General features: G+C 39.3%; 4 protein-coding genes and 1 non-coding gene across 10 annotated transcripts; 2 read left to right on the forward strand and 3 right to left on the reverse strand.

Moving 5' to 3' along the window:
• Positions 1-281: 281 nt before the first annotated feature.
• LOC140778757 (microtubule-associated protein RP/EB family member 1B-like) lies at positions 282-4,255 on the forward strand. Of its 2 annotated transcripts, none has more exons than XM_073123613.1 (8): positions 282-497; positions 624-692; positions 778-864; positions 1,907-2,013; positions 2,107-2,246; positions 2,331-2,407; positions 2,862-2,975; positions 3,649-4,255. In XM_073123613.1, exons 1-8 carry the CDS (start codon positions 381-383, stop codon positions 3,763-3,765), a joined length of 828 nt encoding a protein of 275 aa, XP_072979714.1. In that variant the 5' UTR covers positions 282-380; the 3' UTR covers positions 3,766-4,255. The 2 variants fall into 2 exon arrangements, with proteins under 2 accessions (XP_072979714.1, XP_072979715.1); XM_073123614.1 differs by having other exon boundaries at positions 3,613-3,749.
• Positions 4,256-4,391: 136 nt separating this feature from the next.
• Positions 4,392-7,442, forward strand: LOC140778756 (AP2-like ethylene-responsive transcription factor AIL1). Of its 3 annotated transcripts, XM_073123610.1 has the most exons (8): positions 4,392-4,858; positions 4,952-5,034; positions 6,444-6,452; positions 6,525-6,619; positions 6,734-6,807; positions 6,883-6,933; positions 7,035-7,117; positions 7,221-7,442. In XM_073123610.1, the coding sequence occupies exons 1-8, from the start codon at positions 4,539-4,541 to the stop codon at positions 7,358-7,360; spliced, it is 855 nt and encodes a 284-aa protein (XP_072979711.1). In that variant the 5' UTR covers positions 4,392-4,538; the 3' UTR covers positions 7,361-7,442. The 3 variants fall into 3 exon arrangements, with proteins under 3 accessions (XP_072979711.1, XP_072979712.1, XP_072979713.1); XM_073123611.1 differs by lacking the exon at positions 6,444-6,452 and having other exon boundaries at positions 7,032-7,117; XM_073123612.1 differs by lacking the exon at positions 6,444-6,452.
• A 325-nt stretch (positions 7,443-7,767) lies between these two features.
• Positions 7,768-11,114, reverse strand: LOC140779967 (HVA22-like protein a). Its single transcript, XM_073125326.1, has 6 exons — positions 10,975-11,114; positions 10,443-10,469; positions 10,226-10,348; positions 8,815-9,052; positions 8,244-8,393; positions 7,768-8,060 (listed from the first exon to the last, which is right to left on the reverse strand). Exons 1-5 carry the CDS (start codon positions 11,028-11,030, stop codon positions 8,271-8,273), a joined length of 567 nt encoding a protein of 188 aa, XP_072981427.1. The 5' UTR covers positions 11,031-11,114; the 3' UTR covers positions 7,768-8,060; positions 8,244-8,270.
• Positions 11,115-12,462: 1,348 nt separating this feature from the next.
• Positions 12,463-16,241, reverse strand: LOC140777113 (uncharacterized). 3 transcript variants are annotated; one of them, XM_073121020.1, is made up of 2 exons: positions 14,917-16,241; positions 12,463-12,599 (listed from the first exon to the last, which is right to left on the reverse strand). In XM_073121020.1, the coding sequence occupies exon 1, from the start codon at positions 15,991-15,993 to the stop codon at positions 14,917-14,919; it is 1,077 nt and encodes a 358-aa protein (XP_072977121.1). In that variant the 5' UTR covers positions 15,994-16,241; the 3' UTR covers positions 12,463-12,599. The 3 variants fall into 3 exon arrangements, with proteins under 3 accessions (XP_072977121.1, XP_072977119.1, XP_072977122.1); XM_073121018.1 differs by lacking the exon at positions 12,463-12,599 and adding an exon at positions 13,147-13,412 and having other exon boundaries at positions 14,917-16,240; XM_073121021.1 differs by lacking the exon at positions 12,463-12,599 and adding an exon at positions 13,445-13,966.
• Positions 16,242-23,950: 7,709 nt separating this feature from the next.
• Positions 23,951-24,022, reverse strand: TRNAM-CAU (transfer RNA methionine (anticodon CAU)). Its single transcript has one exon. It is a non-coding gene; the product is annotated as a tRNA-Met (tRNA).
• Between the last annotated feature and the right edge of the window lie 6 nt (positions 24,023-24,028).

Genomic DNA, 24,028 nt, shown 5'->3' on the forward strand with positions numbered 1-24,028 from the left:
ACATCTACGAAACGGCTGGGCCGTTACGTCTTCACGATTTTATTAAAGAGAGGCAGGCCACCATAAAGCAAAGCTCAATGAGACAATTCTTTTGAATGGTAGAATCCCGTCACCGTGCTGCACCCAAACCAAACAAATATCCACACTCACCCCAATCTCGCCCGTCCAGATCGCACGTTTTATCTCATTACTGGAGAGACGGTAACTACTCTCTGTGGTGACCATAATCTGATACTCAACATAATTCTATTTCTTTTTATTTAAAGCTGGGTTCTCCCGGGTGGTGAGGAGAGAGGTATTAAACCCCAGCTCCTCTTCCTCTCTATCTCTAATCTCTAGGACTCGATCTCGCCGGTCGGCGGTCTGCGGTTTGCGGTCGGATGTCGATGGCGGCGGCAAACATCGGGATGATGGACGGCGCGTACTTCGTGGGGAGGAACGAGATCCTTTCCTGGATCAACGCCAGGCTCCAGCTCAGCCTCACCAAGGTGGAGGAGGTATTAATTCTTTTTCGTCCAATCTTCCTAGGGTTTCGATGGATTCATAGTTTTTTCTTACAAGAATGGCCCATTTTTCTCGGTTACTAAGTGGATCAAAAAGCTCGTTTTTTTAATTAATTGCAGGCAGCATCTGGTGCAGTCCAGTGCCAAATGATGGATATGGTTCATCCAGGAGTCGTGCCGATGCACAAGGTTTACATGTTTTCTTTATTTGATCTTTTGATTATTGGATCTTGGTCTAATGGATGGTAGATTTGATGCCTGCTTCGGAATGTAGGTGAACTTTGATGCAAAGACGGAGTACGACATGATTCAGAATTACAAGATTCTCCAAGAAGTTTTTAACAAGTTGAGGATCGAAAAAGTATGAGGCTTTATTTTAATAATGATGAGTCTACTGAATCTTTGCTTTCCACTTCTTGAGTCACTAAATATTTCATAAAACTTGAATATATACCATACTCTAGCTAGTTGTGGGGCTGGTCACTCAGGGCAGACTTATGGTGGATGCTATTTGTTCGATGACTTGTTTTTGAGAAGAAATGGTGACTTAAATGGCATGGAAAATGCTTTTGTGCATTGATAAAGAACCGTAAGCTATCATGGAATTTTACAAAACAAGTCAATATTTAGTCAAATTTTGTTTGTGGTCATTATTGAATATATCTTTAGTCTTTACACTTCTTGTATGGGAGTTTAAAATTAGGACTCAAAAGGTTGGACTGTGGGAGCCATTGTTTATTTCATTAAACTCCTGCATTCGTAATAAGGGATGGAGTGGCCTAGATGTGGAGTTAATTAGATAGTTGTTTAACAGAGGAAAGTTGCAAAGAATATGATTGAAACTAGTAAAGGAGATGACAATGATAACATAGCTTTAGTATAAGATAGCACTTCATTAAAAATATAAATACAAAAGAATAACCTCTAGAAAATACCGGTTAGCAAGATATAGTAATCTATGATCACAACCTGGAACAAATAACGTCTCTCTGTGTCTCAGAGACAAAGAAATGCAAGCTTGTTCTTTCCCTCACAAATCCTCTTTTATCTAGCCAAGAAGCTCCCTAGGACAATATACTCTAAGATACCCAAAGAGTAGTTATAGAACCCTCACATGTCACCCTTGAGAAAGGACAAGAAAAGCCCTCCAAATAAATATGAATAGATAGATATGAACAAGTATGCCTATTAGCACAGGTCTTCGGCTCACATAACGGAAAAGGCTAGTTCAATCTTCCTGGATGTCCTTTTTTATGTTCAAATTTTTATTTTTGGTTCTTGTTCTTCTCCTGATGATTACATAAGTAGATAAAACATGAAGCCTGGTAGTTGACAGGAGAAACCTGTTTTTGCCGTAACTTTGTTGACTAATTCCTTGTTCTTGCAATTGGCTGCTATTATAGCATATTGATGTCAACAAGCTTGTTAGAGGACGTCCACTGGACAACTTGGAGTTTCTGCAATGGCTGAAAAGATACTGTGACTCTGTAAATAGAGGAATTATGAATGAGTATGCTCCCTTTCTCTAACTGATTGCAGAGTTTTTGTGCTGTCGACAATTTAGGAGTAATATACAAAGCAAAACATGTTCTATCTTTTTCAGAAACTATAATCCCACGGAGAGAAGGTACAAGGGAGGAAAAGATCGGACTCATAGGAGTTCTAACAAATCCTCCAAGTCACTGCAAGCTAACAGTATATCAAGTCGTGTCTCCATAGATGGGGCTAGTCTGACTTCTTCTGGTAAATTGGCGTAGGCTTAATTAACACTAAGTAATGTGACACTATGTTTTGCAAATATGTTTCAAGTACTATTTCACCAAACAGGTCCTAAACAAGGAAAAGTTTACACCATGTCTGATGGAGAAAATTCTGCAGAACAAATCCTCGAACTGTCTGAGAAGGTAAACACTATGCAACTCTGGCTGCTATTTACTTAATAAAACATTCCAGTTTACCGCATTTTATAAGCCAAGAGGCTGATATTATCTTTACATAAATTGTTGTTTCAAGGTGTCAGTCAGAATGTTTGGGACTCTACAAATTTGAAATGATTGAAGTGAATTCATTTCATTGACTTTTTCTGCCAACAGTTTTAGTTTTTTATAAATGGCTATTATACTTTGGAAGTTGGAAGACATGTATCATTTTGATATGAAAAATATTTCTGTATCTTACCTTATAATTTATGGGTGCAAGTATGAATTCCACAAAGTCATGATCCTTGGAATCCAACATAATCTGCTGGTATTTTCTAAGCTTGACGATTAATTTTTAAGACCTTCTATGTTTCTTCATTTTAACATAGTTTTTCTTTCACCGAATTAGCCATCAGCCAATTTGCTTCCTGGAATGCAGATTGCAGATCTTAAACTTTCTTTGGACAATATGGAAAAAGAAAGAGATTTCTACTTCTCAAAGTTACGCGATATTGAGATACTCTGCGAAAGATCTGAGCTGGGACATCTACCGGTAAATTTCTATCATGCCTAACCAATTTAGACAATTCTTCTGACAGTAGAAGTAATTACTGGTGCCAACACAATATGTCATTGAGAATAATCTGAGAATCTGGAGAATTTTATGTTATTAAATTCTTCCCTATAGAATATGATCTAATGCTGACTATTAATTGTCAGAAGAAGCTTTTCAACAAATGGGAGCGTGATGCTCTGATCTTTGACAATGAGGTCAACGTTTGTGTTATCTTTCAATTTCTAATTCATTGGTTATGTCAAGAAGACATTTGTTAACACTGTTCTTTCACCTTGAAAGCAATTACCCTATTATATAATAATGCTTTATATGCCATCAAATCATTCTGCTCAAGTACCTATAAACTTAAAATCACACCGCAATACTATTTCTTTTTAAGGTAAATCATGCGACACTACTATTGATCTTGATCTTGTTTTTGTTAACCTCATATTTGTGCTGGTAATTTTCTTCCTTAGGCTGCTCCAAGGAAAAGTGCCAAAGTATTAGGGAAAGTAGGAAAGTTAATTTCCTATTGAATGCTTATACTGGATCGCCAATTTAGTATATGTTTCTTTCATCTTTCTTAGTCTTAGCGATCATGTCCTTTATGGTTAAGGGTCATATTTTTCAGGGCAATGGATGATTGAGAATTTTCTTTTCCTGCCAGATGACTAAAGCAATCCAGAAGATATTATATGCTGCGGATGTAAGGGAACCCCCGCTACTGGAAGCTCATGAAATTATTAATAGATCACTAGGTTTGTCACCTGATGAAACCGAGTAAAGTCCTATCCAGTGGCTGAGAGGCACTAATCATGTATAATAGAACGAATGAACAAAGACCTCTGTTGTTAAACTCAGTCCACTGTTGTTATCAAGCAATGCGATTGCGTCGTGCTCGCATTCATTAAAAGGTTTGCTCGCGTAAATTGGGAAAGATTTTATTTTTGCTCACACTGGGAATTCTAGCTATTCTGGCTTTAATCTATTTCTACATCCAGTGATCCCACGTTTACAGCATTGTTGTCTCTTTCAGAAAACGACGTCGAGTTAATACTTGGTGTATAACCAGTTAGGTTGTGTGCTGAGAAAATTCTTATGCAAATGACATTAGAACTATATTAAAATTTTCTATGTACATGCTTAGTGTTACATTATATATTGAACCTTGGTATTATTACTATTAAAGTCATGATTTAGCTCTGATGTGAGAAAAAATCATGCAATTGCTAGAGCCGGGCTTTAGCTGAATCAATTTCGACATTGTTATAAGGTGGGCTCAGTTGCATGATGGGCTAATGGGCCTCTATGGCTGGAATTTTCGTGCTATTAGATTAGATGCCCTTCGTTTTATTCGCTGGAATCTCAATCACGATCAACGAGGCGGTTCGGAAGTCTGCGTCCCTTTCAACCGTGCTTACCGCATCACGATTCGTGCGCATTGGGAAGCGACAGCCCTTGATCGATTGCACACCCTATCCATTTGATAAGATCTAGGGTTTTCGACGACGAGTGTCTCAAGATTCGGGAAAAGCGAGAGAAAGGGTTTCTCCACAGATGAGCGAACCGGAGAGACCACCACCAGATCCATCGGACGACAACGAGGGCCCCTCCACAATTCCTCCCGCTCCTCTTCTCGAAGTCGTCGCTGATTTGGATTCCGAGGCGAAGACCGGCGGCGACGAAGGATCGATATCCACTATCGCGCCCGAAGTCGGGGGCGGCGGCGGCGGTATTCAAGAGACCGCTGTAGACGAGGATGGCTCCCAGGTCGCTTTGCCCGCGAAGAGCCCGGAGAAGAAGGTCGGGGTTCTTCTTGCTGCGGCGATGAAGAAGTACGCGGCCCCAAGGTCGTCGAGCTTCCATGGAGTTACCAGGTGAGAACGGAGGAAAGGAGCTGGTTTGAGTTGGTTATGGTGTCTGATTTGGTTCGTGTTTGTGTATGACTTGGGTTTTGGTTGTGAGTGTAGGTTGAAGTGGAGTGGCAAGTTTGAAGCGCATCTGTGGGACAATACGAGCCAAGTGGAAGGCCGCAAACGGAAAGGCAAGCATGGTATGTTGTGCATTGCTTTGTACGTAAATTTTACTAGTTCCTGGTAAATTTTAAGTTATCATACTATATTTTGCAAGAATACTAACATTGCTTAGTTTGCAGTGGGAGATGTTTGTTGCTTATCTAAACTAAACGTGGTTTAAAGTGAATGCAACTTGACTGTAGCAACTTCGATTTGATAACCGAGCAGAATAGATTTTTCTAGTTAGGTTATGGTATTGACAAGCTGAAGACCTATATTTCTGGTTTTCTATTGTCTAAGCTTGTGGAGGTCTATCACCGAGGTCCAGTGTTAGTCAAATTATTAGACAAATGGTTGAGTGGTAATGTTGTTTTATTTGCATCCCTCCTTGTGATGGCATGTTCTTTTAGGTCATTATTTGTTGAGTTATGCTTTAATGCCTCAACGTACTAAGCTTTCTTAGACAGAATGGTGCTGTTTTCATTAGTAGGTGAAGTTATTGTTTCGTGGAAGGAAGGTACTATGAATTTTAGCTCAATCTTGAAAATTCTGTGCCTACACTAAGTTCCGAGAGTTTGAAGTTCTAGATCATTCACATTCTATAAACAGTGGGAGATAAGACATGACAGGTAGCATTATATGGCTACAGGTCTTTGAATGCGAATTATTTGTTGATATTTTCAGGTGGATATTCCTTAGAACTCTTTTAAAGGGTGATCTCAGAAATCCATGAAAACTTAGACATTTCTGTTACATTGAAACTTGAAAGTTATTTTCCATGTGCTGCCTTTGATATCATATAGTTTTAGATAAAACATATGGTTCTTTTGAGATTGAAGAGTACTAGCCAATCTGATCTCAGGAAAGAGATCTGAAACTGTTAAATAGTTAGTGAACAAAATTTGGTGGTTTACATTTATTTAAAATAAAATTGATAAGTTCTGAAACTACTTAATATGACGAGGAACTGAAAATTATCTTAGGTAAATGAGATTGGCTTGCTTGGTCTTATATCTGTTTGAAGCTTCTGGACTTGCCTAATGAAGTAAGGGAGATGAAAGTTCTTGGTATATCTAATTTTTTTGTAATATATTAAATATGTGAGTCATAAATCACTAGGCCTGTGTTATACGATTTATTTTGCCCAAAGTTATTTGCTGTGTATTTTGATGAAATCTGTTAATTAAATAGTAATGAATTGTCTTTGGTAGAGAATATATGTTGTCATAGGATAACTCTAAAGCGGTTGTCTTTTTTCCCCCTTTTATGTTTTGCGTAAAACACTATAAAACCTGCACAATTTTAGTTGATTCATGCTAGCTGAGGGTTGAATAATTAATGCTGTTGCTAAATGTTCATTCTTTTCTCTTTACCCTGGGTTTTTTCTTCCTTGGGTCACGGCATTTATTGGGTCGTTGCTTCTGGTCTTGCTGTGGTGATGATCCAGTTTACTTAGGTAAGCCGTACTCATATGGAGTTAAAGTTTGCATGTACAAATTTGTGTTTTATAATGTTTTGGGCCTGATAGGCAGCTATGATTCTGAAGAGAAGGCAGCTCGAGCACATGATCTTGCAGCTCTCAAGTATTGGGGTCAAGGCCCGAATGCGAAACTTAATTTCCCCGTAAGAGTACTAAATAACTTTTCTTTATTCAATTACTTAGGGAGAATAAGCATATCTTTTCAGTCCTTGATCCTCACTTATGTTACCTTGCTGATAGCTTTTCTTATATTACAGGTTTCAGACTATGAGAATGAACTTGAGATAATGAAGACCATGTCTCAAGAAGAATTTGTGGCCTATGTAAGGAGGTACATTAAGCGGACGGATTCTTAGTGCTTGTCTTTTCATTTTCTTACTTACTAATTGCAGATTTGTCATGACAGGAAAAGCAGTTGTTTCTCCAGAGGAGCTTCAATATACAGAGGAGTAACAAGGTCCAATTTTCAATTTCAGAGCAAAATTTAACTTTTGCATTTATGATAATAGTAGTTCATAGTGACCCAATTTCTGCTTTGGTGGATTTTCGTGGTAGAAGACGGAAGGATGGTAAATGGCAAGCCCGAATAGGCCGGGTTGGCGACAGCAGGGATGCTAAAGACATCTACCTTGGAACTTTTGGTGGGTATTTCTTATGTCTAGTCTTCATTTTTCACATTTAATTTATATGGAAATCTACAAAACGATATAGTGCTGAAGATTTGTTGTATTCCATTAAAACCAGATACCGAGGAAGAAGCCGCTGAAGCATATGACATTGCAGCTATTGAACTGCGGGGAGTCCATGCTGTCACAAATTTTGACATTAGTAACTACTGTGAGGACGGAGGACTTAAGCGACTTGAGGAATCTGGCAAACTCTAGATTTGAGAACAATAGATGCTGTAACAGAGGCTAATGTATATTTTCATTTTTCTCAGTTATACCATATGTTCTTTTTTCCTTCTCCTAATGTTTCACTTTTTAGTTGTAAATCATGAGGGGCTTGAAACTGCTCATAAAGTGTCTTCAAGGTTCTAGTGCCAGTAGTTTTTTTAAGATAAAATCTCGTTTGTGACTAAGGATTTCACAATCTCCTTATAATCCCCTCTCTTTTCTCTGGTTTTCTGTTGATTCTGAGATGTCTTTCATCTTCTAGTGGCAGTAAAACTCCACATCTAGTTAGCCAATTCCATCCTTTTGATGCACGGAAGAGGCCATCACCCAGCAGATGGATTACAGCACGTTAATATACTGCTCAAACATTATATGAATGGACAATGCAAACTCCGTTTCATGTCAAATAACCTGGTTAAATTTACATCACTATTCCATCTTATCCGTAAGCATACTAGTTTATCCACAAATACTTCTTAAAGAAAAAGTATAAAACTTCTGAGGTTTTCTTTTCTTTTGATAACAGAGATAAATACAATTTGTTGAAGCCCGACATATCAGTAGATAAGACCACTCCCTATTCACTACACAGGGAGTCTTTGGATTATATGTGAAATCTGGTAGTGATCATATCATTCTCTAGTTGGAAAACTGGAAAAATTTTCACCACCGTGAAGCTTGAACAGAGCTGCCAAAGATGACAAGATCGTCATTTATGCATGCAAATTAAACGACTTAACAACTTTGAAGAAAGCGAAACACTAGGTGAAGTTCTGCTGATTCTATTTAAAAATATATACTCTGACATGAAGATGTGAACAACTTTAAGAAGTTTGGTTTATTTCAGGATTAGAAAGGTGTTAATGCTCACCTGCAGGAGATGCACTGAGGTCTGGATTTAATATCGGTAATCCTCGTCAAAGAATGGAGAACTTTGATTCCACGATTTTGATTCTCTTTCAACCTCTACCTCTTGCAAGATTGAAGGCCCTTTGACCCTAGAATATGATGCCCTTCCAGTCTGCACAAAAAGCACATCGTTTCAACTTCATGAAAGCATGACAATGAGCTGATATCTTTGGCAAAAGTGAACTAAAATAATATTGGTAACAATTAATAAAGAAAGACTGCAGCAGCAATATTAAGATTCCACCTCTGAGGACATCAGAATTAACATCAGTAGCTATTTAATTCACTTGTCGCATTGAAGGAAACTCATGTGCATCAAAAAAATTTCAGCCAATGCAGAGCCAGAGTTGCTTTGAAAATAAACACTAATGAGTCAATACTATGGTTCTAAAAAGGTGTCCAGAGATGTTGAAATTTAACTCAAATGTTACCTTCTAATGACAATAACTATTTATATCCGAAAATTTTGCTACAAAAAGAAAAAGAAAAAAAAAAAAGAATGTCACAGTGTTATGTTATTTAAACAAGCATACCTTGCTTATGAGCTCCTCAAATGCCTCTGGTCCATTCTGTTCAATATATCTTTCTGCAACTGATAATATATCAGGTCTTGTGGAAATATTTCTTTTTGGGATGTGAAAGATGTTTACTATTTGTTGTTCCACAAATAGTGGCCTCACAAAATGCTGATAAACATATGCAGCTCCATTAAAGTAGGGTAAGACCAGCCAACAGTTGAAGAAGAATTTTACATAGGACCAAAAAGGAAGCCTGCAACAAGCATTACATAATGTTGCAGAATTAAACTAAACTCCAATCTCACTAAAGTACAAGGTACTTGGTAATAATAGATAGGGAAAAACCCCCCATGGAGATGCTGTCTATCGAGGCCATCAGCCTCGATCCTTCTCGGCATTCTTATCCAATTGCGCCAAGGTCACATTCATCTCAATCCCCACCTTCTCCCCAGCATGCAGTAGATGTCAATGGTCGTTCCATCCATCATGGCAGTTACCCCAACCACCACGACAGCAATGATAAAATGGTCAACCATGACATGACTTCTTGCGTATATATTTCTTTAACTTCTTGACTCTATCTTATTTATCTAAAAATAAGAAGAAAAATTTAGAGGGGCAACTGATCCTGCCAAGATCACAGCCATCACCGCCCCTCCTCCTTAGCAAGTACTAAATGGCAATAGCCGCCACCATGACAGCCAACCCGACCACTACAGTGACAACTGTTAGATGGTTGGATGTTGTTGGCAAAGGAAACCCAAAATGATCCACCATGACTTCTTGCATCTTCTATGCCATTTACTAAGATATAATAGTATATTGCATATTATATTACAAATAGTACTTCATGAGCAGAAAAGTAGCAGTTTACTCGCTTATTAATCAGCTCTTGTTGTTGTGGGCATTTTGTGTCAGGGTGGTGACTCAAAATTATAGCAAAAAGATTGAACACAATTTCTTCAGGAATTTATCCTATAAGCCCCAAGAAGTTTTCAATTACATGTATCCACTTTATATACACACAGAGACGTATGCAACAAAAGACATGCAAAGATTAACACACATATTATCTTCATATATTTATGTCTCCTCCTTAGGTCTAAAATCTGCATAAATTTAACCATCCAAATATGAGAATTCCTTTATTGCATCTATCGATCCCATGACTAAATGACCAAACTAACTAATTTTTGATACAGTAGATAAGCAAATTTCCCCTGTGAAGTAGAATCTAAATATGTCAGCTGTAGTGCAGAATATACATATAGTGTATGATGCAAACATTTTGAATATTAATCATTGCAACTTGCAACTAAAAGGCTTCATTCTGATGAGCAGTGCCATCCTATGTGTTCAGCGTATGCATATAGTGTATCATACTTTGATTGGGACAGGAGAGGCAACAAATGATAGGAGCATTTACCATTCAATTATAGTTGCAAAAGTAAGTTCAAACAACGTGAGAAACGAGTATAACACCCAATAAGTGAGCCACTGCTGATCATCGACAGGGGATTTCGTTTCTATTGCCTGGATTGAAGCATACCTACCAAGGCACCAACAAAACACACATTCTCATCACACACAAAAAGATTAAAATTCCAGCACCTTATAGAGATGAAATTATCAATGCTACTTACAGTGGATAAACAAGTGTGACTAATGGCCTGCAGATGAAACAAAGATATATACAGTTAGCATCACAAGAAAACCAAATAAATGTAAACGTTACAATTGAACAGCCTATTGATCGAAGGAAAAATAAACAAGAAAAGATCATCTGTGTGCACATAGTGCAACTCACTGCACTTGCAAAGAAGCCATCCAATTCCACAAGTCTGAGCAGAGAATTTGAAAAGCTACATCTTTTGCATCATAGAATCGACCAAACAAGGAGTAAACATGACAAAGAGAAGATGGCGAAAGAATCTTCAGCCCATTAATCCGGCAATTATTCTTCAAAATTGCAATTAAGTTACATAAAAACGCGTTTTCAATTGGCAATTCTGATCTCCATAGAGGGAAAACAGAATTACAACAGCGGAATAATTAAAAGAAGTACAATTACATAATGGAACCCATGAATTCTGTGGCTCAAATCACCGAAAAGAAATACGATTATGTAATGGAATAGTATCTATAAAGTAAAATTTATATAGTCAAAACTCTTACCCAGCAAGAACATCGAAGTTCTTGGCTATCACTGTGAGGAACGATCGCGAGTCCATCTCTCCTCGGCCAAATCCCTCTCTCTCTCTCTCTCTCTCTCTCTCTCTCTCTCTCTCTCGCGAAAGAGAAGCGTTCGTTCTTGCACTACTAAAAGAGGGTTCTCTTAGCATAGAAGGAAAGGGCTCAGATATTACATTAGCGGATCTCCTGCAATTACAATAATATCCCTGCAAAAGTTTCGGAGCAGAGGAAGCTCGAGAGATAAAGCAAGGGCGACAATTGTCAATTTACATGCAATGATATGTAAATACTCTGTCAATCGTAACCTATTCCGTCAATTATAATTTTATTTATTCTTTTAAAGCAAGTAATTATCATTCACTATATGGAAAGTGCATCTTTACTACGCCTTCCTTTTTTTACGGTAAAAGAATATATTCTCATAATTCTAACAACGTTAATTATCTTATAAATTATTCCTCATTTCTACATAATTACTCTCATATTTATTTATTTATTTATTTATTTTATTATATTTTGACCTTCACAAGACCACAACTATCTTAAAATCTCTCATCTTCTTGTCCTGGTTGCCAGATGAAAAATAAAAAAGATTATTATTTTACCTTTAATTTCTTTTTTTTTCCCTACGATAAAATTAATCACATAATATTTTTAAACAGACAACTAATGAGAAGAGATCTTTGAGAGATTTTATATAATTAAGGGAGTATTAGAAAAAAGAAGTTCCAAAGTTTACATTCCGTAATCTATGAGTGAGAGAGAGTAGCTTACACTGGACAACAACAGTACTCAGGTTGGCACTTATTTGTGGAGCCAGGTGGCCTAAACCAAACCCTCTCTCTCTCTCTCTCTCTCTCTCTCTCTCTCTCTCTATTATATATGTATATGTGTACAAATTCTAATAATTAATGTTCTTCAAACTTATTTATTGGCTATTACATAGATAGAGCTGAGACTAGATAGAGAGAGACTCCAGTTTGAAACACAGGCTATGCATCCAGTTTGAAACACAGGCTATATTGCATGGTGGTCCTCTCAATTGCTGGACCACACTGAAGCCCTGAAACGCAACTCAGGCTCAGTGATTACTTGTCATGTGTTACTTGTCCTAACTCGAAGGTGTATACTGAGGAATGGATGAGCACCATTTGTCCGAGGAGACAACAGCATTACTACTTGAACTTTAGAGGTTTACCAAACTTTGTACGGGGTTGGGTGACGTAGCAATACCGCACACGTGGCTCCAAATTAGTGGTTAGGGTGGTTTACTTACGATTGACAAAGAGATCAAGGAGCTCGTTGGGGAAGATGAAGAAGCTAGTGGAAACCTAATCGATGTGAATCTAGTGAGATGCCATGCATACGACGATGACCCAAGTGGCTTGAGAGTTATAACAACGAGAGAGCAAGGTAGGAATAAGCCATATATTTCTTCATATTTTAGTCTTTGCAAATTTGTTCTAATGCATCTTAAACCTCTCCTTAATGAGATCGCTTGTAAAGGAGTCATCTTATGCTAGCTGTTGGGTTTGTTAGTGCTGCTGCTCCTGCAACTGGATGCGTTTCCTGAGCTGCTCTTTTGATGCATAGAGAAGGAGCTCTTCCTGGCAATGACATTATATGTAAGCATTATATATATATAAGGTCAACCAACAGCAGTAAGATATTAATATTTGGTTGCATTCTTAGACGATTTTTAGCTACATTACTGATCCATTCGCAGCCAATTCTTGAAACTAGTTCTTTATTGGACCTTTTCTTTTCTCTTTCAAACATGTGTAAAAACTTGAATTTATAAGGTTATATATAGATCAACGTTTATTCAAACTCATTCTATAGGGGATCTTAATTAGTATCCTGCATCTTTTTGAAGCACATAAAACCTTTATTTCTCAATATACTACATGAAAAGCACCCTAGCACTAGTGATTATTCTAGTCTTTTACCACGGGATAATGTAAATAGCCGTGAACTATCACCTAAAATGACAATACAAGTGTTTGCTGAGATCATATATTTCTGTAAAGATTAAAGTTAAAGTCTCAATCTCAACATATCGATGATAGATCTCATCTACTTATAGAGAAGAACAACAAACTTTACTTGCAAATTATGTATCGCGAATGATAACCATGTACATTGATTGAGATTTATATTAATGCCATGATCTCATAATGCTACTTCAAAATTAGTTGATACTCTATTGGAGGTCGAGATATGACTGACCTCCACTGCCATACATCTACTTCTTAACCATTTTAAGAAACAAAAGAATATTTTCGATGTGTTGAAATCTACATACATTCCTGCACAGTCCAAAGAATGTAGCTTTTATCATCAACCCATCAAACAAAAATCACACTGCAACCTCGAGGAACAAAAAGAGCAGCAGGCAATGAAAGCTGAGGCAAAACTTTCTGAAAAGAAAAAGAGGAAAGAAAGAATTATAAGCATGCACTGAGAAAAGTTTCTCTGGTTTCACCACAAAGCTGCCGAGGCTCAAACATGCATAAAGAGAAAAAGTAGATCACCTTCAACAGCCATTGACAATCGACAAAATCTAACTCTATTTGCTTCATGTTCATAATATCCAGTCTTCTATAGAAATAACAACAGTAATATATATTAAACTACTAACTAATAACAGATTAGAAGTGCATGGTATAAAGTATAAGCCAAAACTAATTAAATCTCTCTCTCTCTCTCTCAAGGAGGAAGAAGCATTTATGTATCATCTGTGAAGTGTTGGAAGAGGGAGTGACAAGTCCCATTCTTGTAAGATAGTAAGAGAGAGTGGGGGAGCTCAAAAGGGGATAAGGGCACATGTGGTTAGGGTTACTCGATGCAACTCGCATTCAGCTCAACATGTGACAGCTCTAATAAGGAACAGAACAACCGACAGGTCTAGCCTGGTGTTATACTCATTTGGCCTTTTCCCCCATGCTCCTTGTTCGCATCCATCTTGCACACCCTGTAAGAAGGGGTGAGCCCACTCACACACACACCCAAAAATAAAGAAGGCAACCCTGGAGCTCAGAACTCATTGCCAAACAGCCATTATGGTATATATCAGCTTACATGAAAGCAATGTTCCCCTTAGTATAGTATAGATATGAATTATTTTTAACAGGTAAGACTCACATAACTTGTATATATATATATATATATATTTAAGTATTATATGTATGTCCGTGATGATATGTTTATTGTTATTTTATTTATTCTTAATATGCTGGAAAGGTTAGAGATGCCCATGCCATCTACCACAAAAATCATTGATCTGATGACTGAGTGAACGAAAAAGAATCGTAGTTGACTCACTGTTAAGTCGATCACCTACTGGTTCTCATTGGCTGAGAACATCTGGATCCTTCTCTTTCTCATGTGCTCTCGCCTCCCTCTCTCTCTCTCTCTCTCAATCTATACATTCTATTATTGAGAAGAAGCTTTCTCTCTCTCTCTCTCTCTCTCTCTTCCATGTGTTAATGTCTGGAGGAGTGTCGGTATGCATTGGTGACCTACGGTTGAAAAATAAAAACGTCCAATTTCCATGGACATCTTAATTCCAACCAACCGTTGAGTAGGAAATGGAGTTCACTTAGCAATGAGATGTTAACAAATATGAGAAGTGTATCACATGATAATTTTTTTTTTTTTTTGGTTGAATCAAAAGCTCACCATTATGGTCTAAAAATCCAAAAGGAAATTAAGGAAAAAAAAATGGGAAAAGAAAGAAACGAAGATACCTAGCAAAACTAACCATCAAGGCACTTAGTTCCCCAGAATTTAAGTCCCCTCCTCTTCACTCACTCACACACAAATTAATTAAAGAACACAGCAAGCAATGTGCATTTCTCCTCGCGCGCGAGCATATTTATAGATATAACAAATGCATGCATTGCATGGGATCCAATACCGCACCTATGAATCGCTGGTGCTCATCGTGTCGTGCCGATCTCCGCCGCCGCCACCACGTCCGTGCGTCTGCGACCCGGATGGCACGGCGTCCGATCCCGCCGAGGGCCGATAGGCGTTGAGCGCGGCGAACATTCCCATGTGGCCTTCGCCGCTGGCACCACCAGACCCGAGCCCTAGCTGCTGACTTGGCAGCAAAGCCATTGGGGTTGGGAAATTCATGCCGCGGAACATTGTGGTGGTCCCCATTTGCGGGAAGGTCCAAATTGAGTCGGCACCTCCTCCTCCCCCGCCGCCGCCGCCCATTGCTTGGCTGTTGGTGTTGGCCACCATCCATAGAGCTCCGGGGATCTGGCTCTGGCTGTATCCGGCCATCTGCTGCTGGAGCTGCTGCAGCTCCTGCTCGCACCGCCGCTTCCGCGCCATCTCGGCGGCGTCGGATGATGACGAGGCGGCGGCGTCGAGGCCTATGCTGCCCGAGTGGAAATTAATCAACATGGGGGGCGACGTCGACGGAGCGGAGGAAGAATCCCAATCGGTGGTGCGGATTCGGAGAGGCGGGGGAGGGGCGGCGAAGTAGGCGTTGGAGGAGGGATGGTGGTGGTGGCGGAGGTGGGAGGGGGCGGAGATGGTGGAGCCCGAGCTTCGGAGGGAGATGTTGAGGGAGGTGAAGTTGGCCGGGATGGTGCCGGTGCCAGTGGCGGCGATGACGGCGGGCTCGGCTTGCTGGAGGAGCCACTCGATTGTCTCGCCGTCGGACTTGTGCCCGAGCTCGCGGGTGAGCTGGAAAACGCGCGCGGCACAGAGGGCCGGCATGCGGATGCGGCGCCCGCGGCCGTCGACTTTGGTGTGCCGGTCCTTGGTGGAGGTGCGCTTCGGAGGAGTCTTTCTGGGGGTGTCCCCGGAGTTGTTGCTGGCAGCGGCGGGGGAGGAGGAGGAGGAAGGTGTGGCGGCAGCGGAGGAGGATATGGCAAGGGACGGGTAGGGGGAGGTGGAAGAGGGGGAGTTGTCTTCCTTCTTCTCGAGGAGTTGGAGGGGGAAGTTTGGGCGGCGGGGCCCTCCGCCGTCTCCGGTGAGGTCCATGGAGACGAGATCAAGACATGGAATGCTTGATGACGAAGTGGTGGCGGTGGCGATTTGTTTAAATATGCGGAGGGGGTTGGTGGTGGTGGACTGGTGTGGGGTTTTGGGAGAGGCGGGGTGATGGGAGTGTGATAACCCGCAGGAGATTAAGGTGGTGAGTTTTGAGCAAAGGATTTTGTGGAACTTGTAGGGCAACCACCTTTAAATGCTTATGAGAGAGAAAAGAGATCAGAGAGAGAGAGAGAGGATAAGGAGGAGGAACTGAGGAAGGAAGGATTTAAGGAAAAAAATTAGAGCAATGTTATAACTTTTTCCTAAACGTCCCCTCAACTGTTGTTGATAGATTGACAGCAATTTATGTAAAAAATAATACTAATCTTATCAAGATAAGAAATTTATATTTTTATTTGTGTCATATCATATACTAATATATTAATTGTAAATCAAGAGACTGTAAAGCATTTCAAAAACAATATATATATATAAAAGATGAGGGAGGATAGGGATTACATTTTGCATGGAAAGCCATATTTTTCGGGAGAGAATTCTTTTTAAAAAAAATAAAATTAAAAATAGAGTTGTTGTTCATAATATTCTTTTTATTTTTCTTCTTCTTCTAAATTTCTTTCTATCTTTCACTGTGTCTGGGCAGTCACTTGGCTCAGACTCCACGTGCGTGTGCTCTTTATCATTCAATCCATAAAGACAGTAGTGGCCTCGGTGGGTCCTTTTTCCAAGTCAAAAAAACGAGAGACTGCAAAGAAAAGATCAACATGTGGGTCCCGCCTCCTCCCTAGTAATCATTCCTTCGCCTTTACCCATTAGCCTTTGTTTTCTTAACCATGGTTGTGATCCCGGGATGGGGTCCCTTTCCCCTTTTATCGCCATGGCTATACCTCATCAAACTTCTTTTGCTAACCCTTTCACTTCTAAATAGCTAAGCTCATCAACTATTCCCCCCCCCCCCCCTCTCTCTCTCTCTCTCTCTCTCTCTCTCTCTCTCTCTCTATATATATATATAATATGTAGTCGATACTCAAGTTCAAATAATATCGCCCTCCAACTTGGCTCCAACCCTTCCTTGTTAAGAGTCAATGCCAGGAAGCTTTTGATCAAATCACACCACCATCAACCTCTTTAATCCCATAGGAACTTTAACCATCTTTGTTTCCTTTTGTCTTCAGTCAATGCTCTTAAAAAAAAAAAGTATATACCAAGGGTATGCTCTTTTGATATATTCCATATACCTCGTAAAGGCTAGCTTGCTTCCATTACACTTTGTTTGTGCCAAAATTAATTAGAGGTAGGTAGTTGAAGTTGGTAGGACTTCAAAATAATGTTATTATTATTATTATTATTTTCTAAGAGAAGTCAAAACTTAATTGTATTCCAGTTAACTATAACTTATGCAACATAAGCCTTTTTAACCGTTAAAGAGAAACAATGTTAATACTGTTAATGAAGACAAACACGTGTTATTGCCTTCTGTAGTCTTGAATGTCACCTTGTGCAATCTATAGTTAGTAGCCAAGGAACAATGTCTGAAGAAGTTGCTTGTGAATTTAATGTCGTAGAAGCAATATGGATGAGAGAGAAAACAAAAGGTAAAGAAGTTGGTTGCTATAGGTGAGATAGCCCAGTGCAGCAGGAAGGGTCCAGTTACTCTGTTTCTTTTGAATCTTTCGGGCTCTTTGTATCCTTGCCATTAAAGTGATTATTCTCCCTTCTACAGCGTCACATTGATCCTCAGTGTGCTTATCTTAGCTTTAAGGTATAAATCCTGTAGCTTGGACAATGAATAAGTGTCAAAAGGGGACATGAAACCAAGATTTATGTATGTGGGGACTATAAAAGAAGGAATAGAAAAGATTAGTTCAAACTTTGTTAACCAACAACCAAGTTTGGCAAACACAGTACGAAAGGAAATGCTAGAAGATTCCTCCAGCAGAGCTAAACAACCAAACAAGCAAGTGTGTGTGTGTGTGTGTGTGTGTGTGTGTGTGTATAGAATATATATAGATATATATATTCTACCACAAACATGAATGTTCACAATGTCAAGAAAAATTGATGAGAATAAAGACTGCTGTGGAATGGCAGTTTTCCCGAGACAAATGATTGAGAAGACTAACAATGCAATGATGCACCTAATTGTTTAAAGAAGCCAAGATGCTCATTGGTGCGAACTTAGATATTAAACTAATTACCACTGTTTACCTGACAAGAAGTGAGACGTGTGTCCTTATCGACTAAAAGATTACAACAAATAAATTTGTCGATTCCCGGTGCGTGGTTCGATCGATCGATCGATCGATTAAGAAACTACATATAAACGCAGCTATGCGTTCGAAGACAATTTTGGCATCACCAAGTTTTAAATTGACATAAATAATGAGATTGCATCTCTGGATAACCCTTGTGCCAATTTCGACTATATTCATATAGATATTTACGAATTAATGCAGTTTATCACATCCTATTAGATGTTAGCAGGTCAGCATCAAAGTAAATTAATGTTGGGAGTTTGACAAACAGTGTCATTTTATGTTGACTAACGAATCAAGTCAACTGAGGTTTATCTAATCTAGCTGAACAAACCTCCCAATTAGTTATTCTTTCTTCTCTCTCTCTCTCTCTCTCTCTCTCGTATAAGTAAACAAATCTAGATTATCGAGTCCGAGAAGGTTGTGATGAGATATTGGGCGAACAGTTGTGCGAAGTGCATCGGGATCATTTTATTTTTGAAAACATGAGTAGATTCATTCATGGATATAGATCCAAATACTGTAGATGTATGTACAAATGCAGACACTTACACATTCAGAGGGGGCAACAAAAATAAATGCTTCACGAGTGAATGCTTACCTTCTTTGAATTTTCAATCCCAATCCAAATTCTCAACAACACTGGACAACTAGGTAGTATCATGACCTAATTAAATGCTACACAACCACATCGTATCTTTTCTAGAGATGGATCATGGGTGGAACCATACATATGCATGGTAGGACGAAGCATCATGCACAGGAGCACGTCACTCATGTATGTAGAATAACTAAATTTCCCAGTGATCGATTCGATCCCAAATAAGGAGGAGCTAAATTAGCTAGAGTCAAGCACCGTATGGGGAAGTTATTAGTTGTCCCGAGAGATTAGAGGCCCATAGGAGATTATTTAAAGAAACAATTTATTTAACTGTGTGAGGTGCCACGTGGCCTGCTAGCGGTGACGCGAAGGGGGTGGGGAAATGTCCTCCTCGCCTGTGTTGGAATGCCACCGCCACGTCATCAGACAGTTGGAATCTTCATGCCTGGATCCCTAGGGCTGACGTCACCCCCTCGAGATAGGGAGGGCGCTGCTCCAGCCCGCCCTTCGGAGGAAACCCCCCGATTGGTGGCAAGCATATGGGGTCCGTTAACCCGCTCGCCGACGTCACCTCTTCTATCTGGAATCACCTGATTGGACGATCTCATCGCACGGTGGGCCCGCTCGTAGTACTCCGGAATGTGCTCACCTTTGCCCCACGCCATCGCCTCTAACTACGAAAAGGCCACTCGTCGTAGTAGTAGTAGTCCGAGCACCACAATTGTCAACTCACCCACCACCTCCAGACTCGCATCCGAGAATTGATTAATACCAGGTAGTCAGAATATTTAGTATAGATTTAAAGAAAAGGAAAGTAAAAAAAAAAAAATGTAAGACTAACGCCTTTCTTTTTTCTTTTTTTTTTTGGGGGGGGGGGGGGGGGGGGGGGGGTGGCGGATAACCCAAGAAATGGTATGGTATCCTATATCTCGATTTTTGGAGCGGATTCATGTCGGAAAAGTACTAGTTGGTAATGCTGGAAAACAGAATTATGAGTAATCCTGCATGGATACGACCCGTTAACGCTCCACCTCCTAAAGTTGGGCACGCATCACGCGCGAAAGTAAAAAAGAAGTACTAAGATACGGATCTTCTCCAGCTGCTGGTGTTTCAACTTAAAAAGAACCGTGTACGGCGAAAACATAACCGAATCGTCCTGTGTTGTCATAATAATTAAACTGTAGATGCTTCATATTTCAACTCCAGTAAAAAGAAAGATTTGAATTAATATTATACATGTACAGAAGAAGCTTATCTAGCTATAGTACTCAGCTTTAATAATTCGAGTGTACTCTAAAAACTCACCATCACTGTTGCCATTTGTACTGCATTTGTACGTATAGAACTACGTACGAAGTATCAATACGTGTTCTGGGATTATAGGAATCTCTCTCTTTCAGGGAATTGGACCTACAGGAATTGTTGCAGGTGACCACAGTTGACAAATACTGATGGCGACTAACTCGAGCTCAACAGCCCATGTGTTGGTCCCTAGACTTATGAACTAGTGGACCCACAGCTCTCTTATCTTCCGTATGGTTTTGGGACCAAAGATTTCAACGGCATTGACAACATGATGAACCCTAACACGTACCGGTGGTGACAAGAACCTTTACCTCTTTGAACATTCAAAATCTCTCTCTCTCTCTCTCCCATTGGAGGAGGCAAACTGTCCAAAGCTGGAGGGAGGCATGTGCTGCTTTCCTGCTCATGGTTATGTGGGAGCCACATGTCGATCCCAAAGGAGCTCAGGCCCAAAAACAAACAACATGGGGTCCCAATAGGGCCATGGCCCAAAACTTGCATAGATGAGATCAAAGAGGGTGGCAGAAGGAGGGGGCGGGGGGAAGAGAGAAAAAGAAAAACTTAACTACTCTGGGAGTGGAACAAACACCCTGCCATTGGAGAAGGCCACCAACACTTGCAAAAACCCAAACGTGTGCTTCTTTCTTAGTAATAGCTTCGTGAACCGTAGCATATACACACATATATATATATAATATTCTTTCTTCTTCTTCTTTTTTTTTGCCGGAATTGGACTAAGGCCGAAGAGAGAGCACAAGAAACCAACAGTATCAGGTGTACGTGTCCCCCAACCATCTTGATGGTCCATATACAGCTAGCTATTTAGTTGCTGGATAACTTGCCATTTTGCCCTTCCACCCTTGTACTGTGGATACTTGTACTTTTCAAATTAATTAAGTCATCAATCTATGATAACTGAAAGAGGTATCAAAAGGAAAAAATAAAAATAAACGACATGGCGTTAGAAATAAAAATAATAGCACCTTATGATCTAATATGTATATATATATATATATATATATATATATAGAGGAGAAGCCTAGAGGCGTGGGCCCACCAAGTTGAGCTGCATAGGGAAATGGGCCTCGGGGTATGGCCCAACAAGTGGGGGAGTGATTGTGACATAATTTTGCAAACAGTGCAGTAGCAGCAGTACTCCGAATGGACAGCAGAAGAAGAGGACAAAGGCGAGGCAGGAAGTAAATATGATTTTGGAAACTTGGAGCTAAGTTTTAACTGGCAGATCAAAACAAACGGGGTTATGGCAATATTCTATCAGACACTAGCTAATCCAGTAATATTCTTTCGTAGAAGAAGGAAAGTGGGAGATATTAAAAAAATAAACATTAAAACCACGTGAGATCCAAGCCGTACCTTTGATGTTTCTGCCTGAAAGAGAAGGACGCATCTACCAGAAATTCCGGCAGACCAATCCTTTGAATCAGAGATGAAAAGGATAAACAGAGCCCAGCAAAAAGAAATCATCAACTTTCTAATTAGCTCCAAGATATTGAGAGTCTTGCAGTATAATATGAACACCTTTCAATATCTCATGCAATTCTCTCCAAGATATGCAGGCATTAGTCCACTCTAGAATGTCAGGTGGAGGATGGGGTGGGAAAGGGACATTTCCCAGTCGATAGTAAACAAGGACGGTTAAGCGTACCTAATGGCAACTTTCCCAATATCTCAAACTGAAAAGATCCCAATAATGGAGCTTAAATATTTGTGACGACAAGTTTGAAGACTTCAGCAACCGGCAAGTATCCAGATCATTCAGTTGATACAGTTGGGCCCATTCCTACTGTCGTGGCGCTTTCACTAGCACAGCCCATCATACAATGAATCATTTTCAGATAATACAATTATTTTAATTTCAACTTGTTGAACCTGGACAAAGATGAGGCAGAGGAGAGATATGGTGTGATATGAAGCATACAACATAATACTGTGCGGCTAATGTGCATGGTTTTATTACCCTAACATATTTACATTGTCACCATTAACCTTATGCGTCCACATGTCCATAGAGTTAGAAACAGAGGTTAATAGATACAGCTCTTAAATGACGTTTGCCTTGTTGTAGTAGAAATATATATTTACCTATCAACTTACATTTCAAGTTGCTTCTTTGATAATGCACACCGACTTAGTGCACTTTGCATCACATCTCTGATAACATTAATCAGAATGAAGAGCAAAGGTCTTACGTTTAATAATCAAAGGATTCATAATACCAACCACAGTTCAATGATGCATGCACCCAATACCATTGTCCTATCTCTAAATGAGCAAGAACTATTAGATTTCAGAGATGGCTATAGTTTGCACGGTAAAAATTGACATGCAGCAGCACAGCGTAGAAGACAGACACGACGTTTCCTGTCTATGCTTGGCTAACAGTAAAGAGACAATCACGTTTCAAATGTAAAACTTTACAAGTGTTGTAACCTTCTAAGTTCTAAGTAACATAAAGATGCTGAGCGGAGCGGTTGAAATTTGGAGAATATGTAAGTTGAATAATAGATTTCCTTCAAATTCTAAACTGCAGTGCAAGCACTGTCTGAAAAAATTGACTGCCTGCAGAATCTGCAGGCACTCATGAAGTCCAATCAGAACAAAGCACATAGCACCTAATCGTCAATCTTCTGCAACAATGATACAACCTAAGAGAAGCTGCATCCGAAAAAGTTTCTGCGGTTTCTCTGCATCTTGGTCACTATCAAATGTATAAACCGCATAGTACTCAGTTTGTCTCCAAACAAGAGTGTCAAATCGAGCAATTGAAGAATAGTCTGTTATCATACTCACATCCTAATGGGGATATGGAACGACTTCCTTCAAGAGATCTATTTTCAATAGAACCCGTCTTAAAGACAAACTATTGTAACGAGGACAAGTAACTGTAGCATAACTCTTTTCTTACCCTTGATCTCGTAAACTTTTACTCAGTTAAAAGAAATTGGTTAACACCTCAGAAGAAAATGGAAACTAAACAATTACATCTGAATGCCTGTTCCAGTTTGCAGCAAACCATTACCATAACCACACTCAAAAGCAAGAAAAAGCCCCAGCTATCCTGTGAACCCACAGTCTTGTTTGTCTCAGGAACAAGCACGCATCCTTTCCTGAAAAATAATGTAATACTAGGGAGATGCCAAAATTTAATTTTTGTAATTTGACTCGGGATCACTTTACCTCTCTCTCCATCTCGCCCTATACAAAGTATACAAATTGCTCCTTAAACATAAAAACGTATAACTAAATTCATATATTAACTTTCCGTGAGTTAAAAATTATCGTGCCAAATATATAAATAATAAATTATTTTATATAAACTAAATTACTCTTATAAATATTAAAAAATAAAATTTAGATAATTTTACACTCATCTACTTTCTTAAACTATTGAACTAAAAAAAAAAAAAACCTCTCTCTATTCTTCTCGAGCACTATACTTTTTCGTCCAAAATCTTTTATTTCTAACGGCATAATTTTAATGCATGAGCTTAATTTTAACATACTCAAATTAAAGAGAAATAAGCGAGACTTGTGTCTGTCTTATTCTCTCACTAATAGATATGATAACTTTATGTGGAGATTTTAAAGTAGATAAGTAATTTTAATTTATTTGCTACTAAAAATTAAAAGTTTAATATATATTTTTCCAACTACAACTACAGTTGAATAGAAAGATATATGATTTTAAAAAAATCTGGGGTGCAATTTGCCCAATGATAGAAGAACAATAGGGAATAATAATGTGTACAAATAATAAATTAAAACTTATCAGAGCCAGGTTTCGATCCTGGGACCTGTGGGTTATGGGCCCACCACGCTTCCGCTGCGCCACTCTGATTTTGAA

The sequence above is a fragment of the Typha angustifolia genome, chromosome 15 (genome assembly GCF_048772165.1).
Source record: "Typha angustifolia cultivar Huaian chromosome 15, ASM4877216v1, whole genome shotgun sequence".
Lineage (NCBI taxonomy): Eukaryota > Viridiplantae > Streptophyta > Magnoliopsida > Poales > Typhaceae > Typha > Typha angustifolia.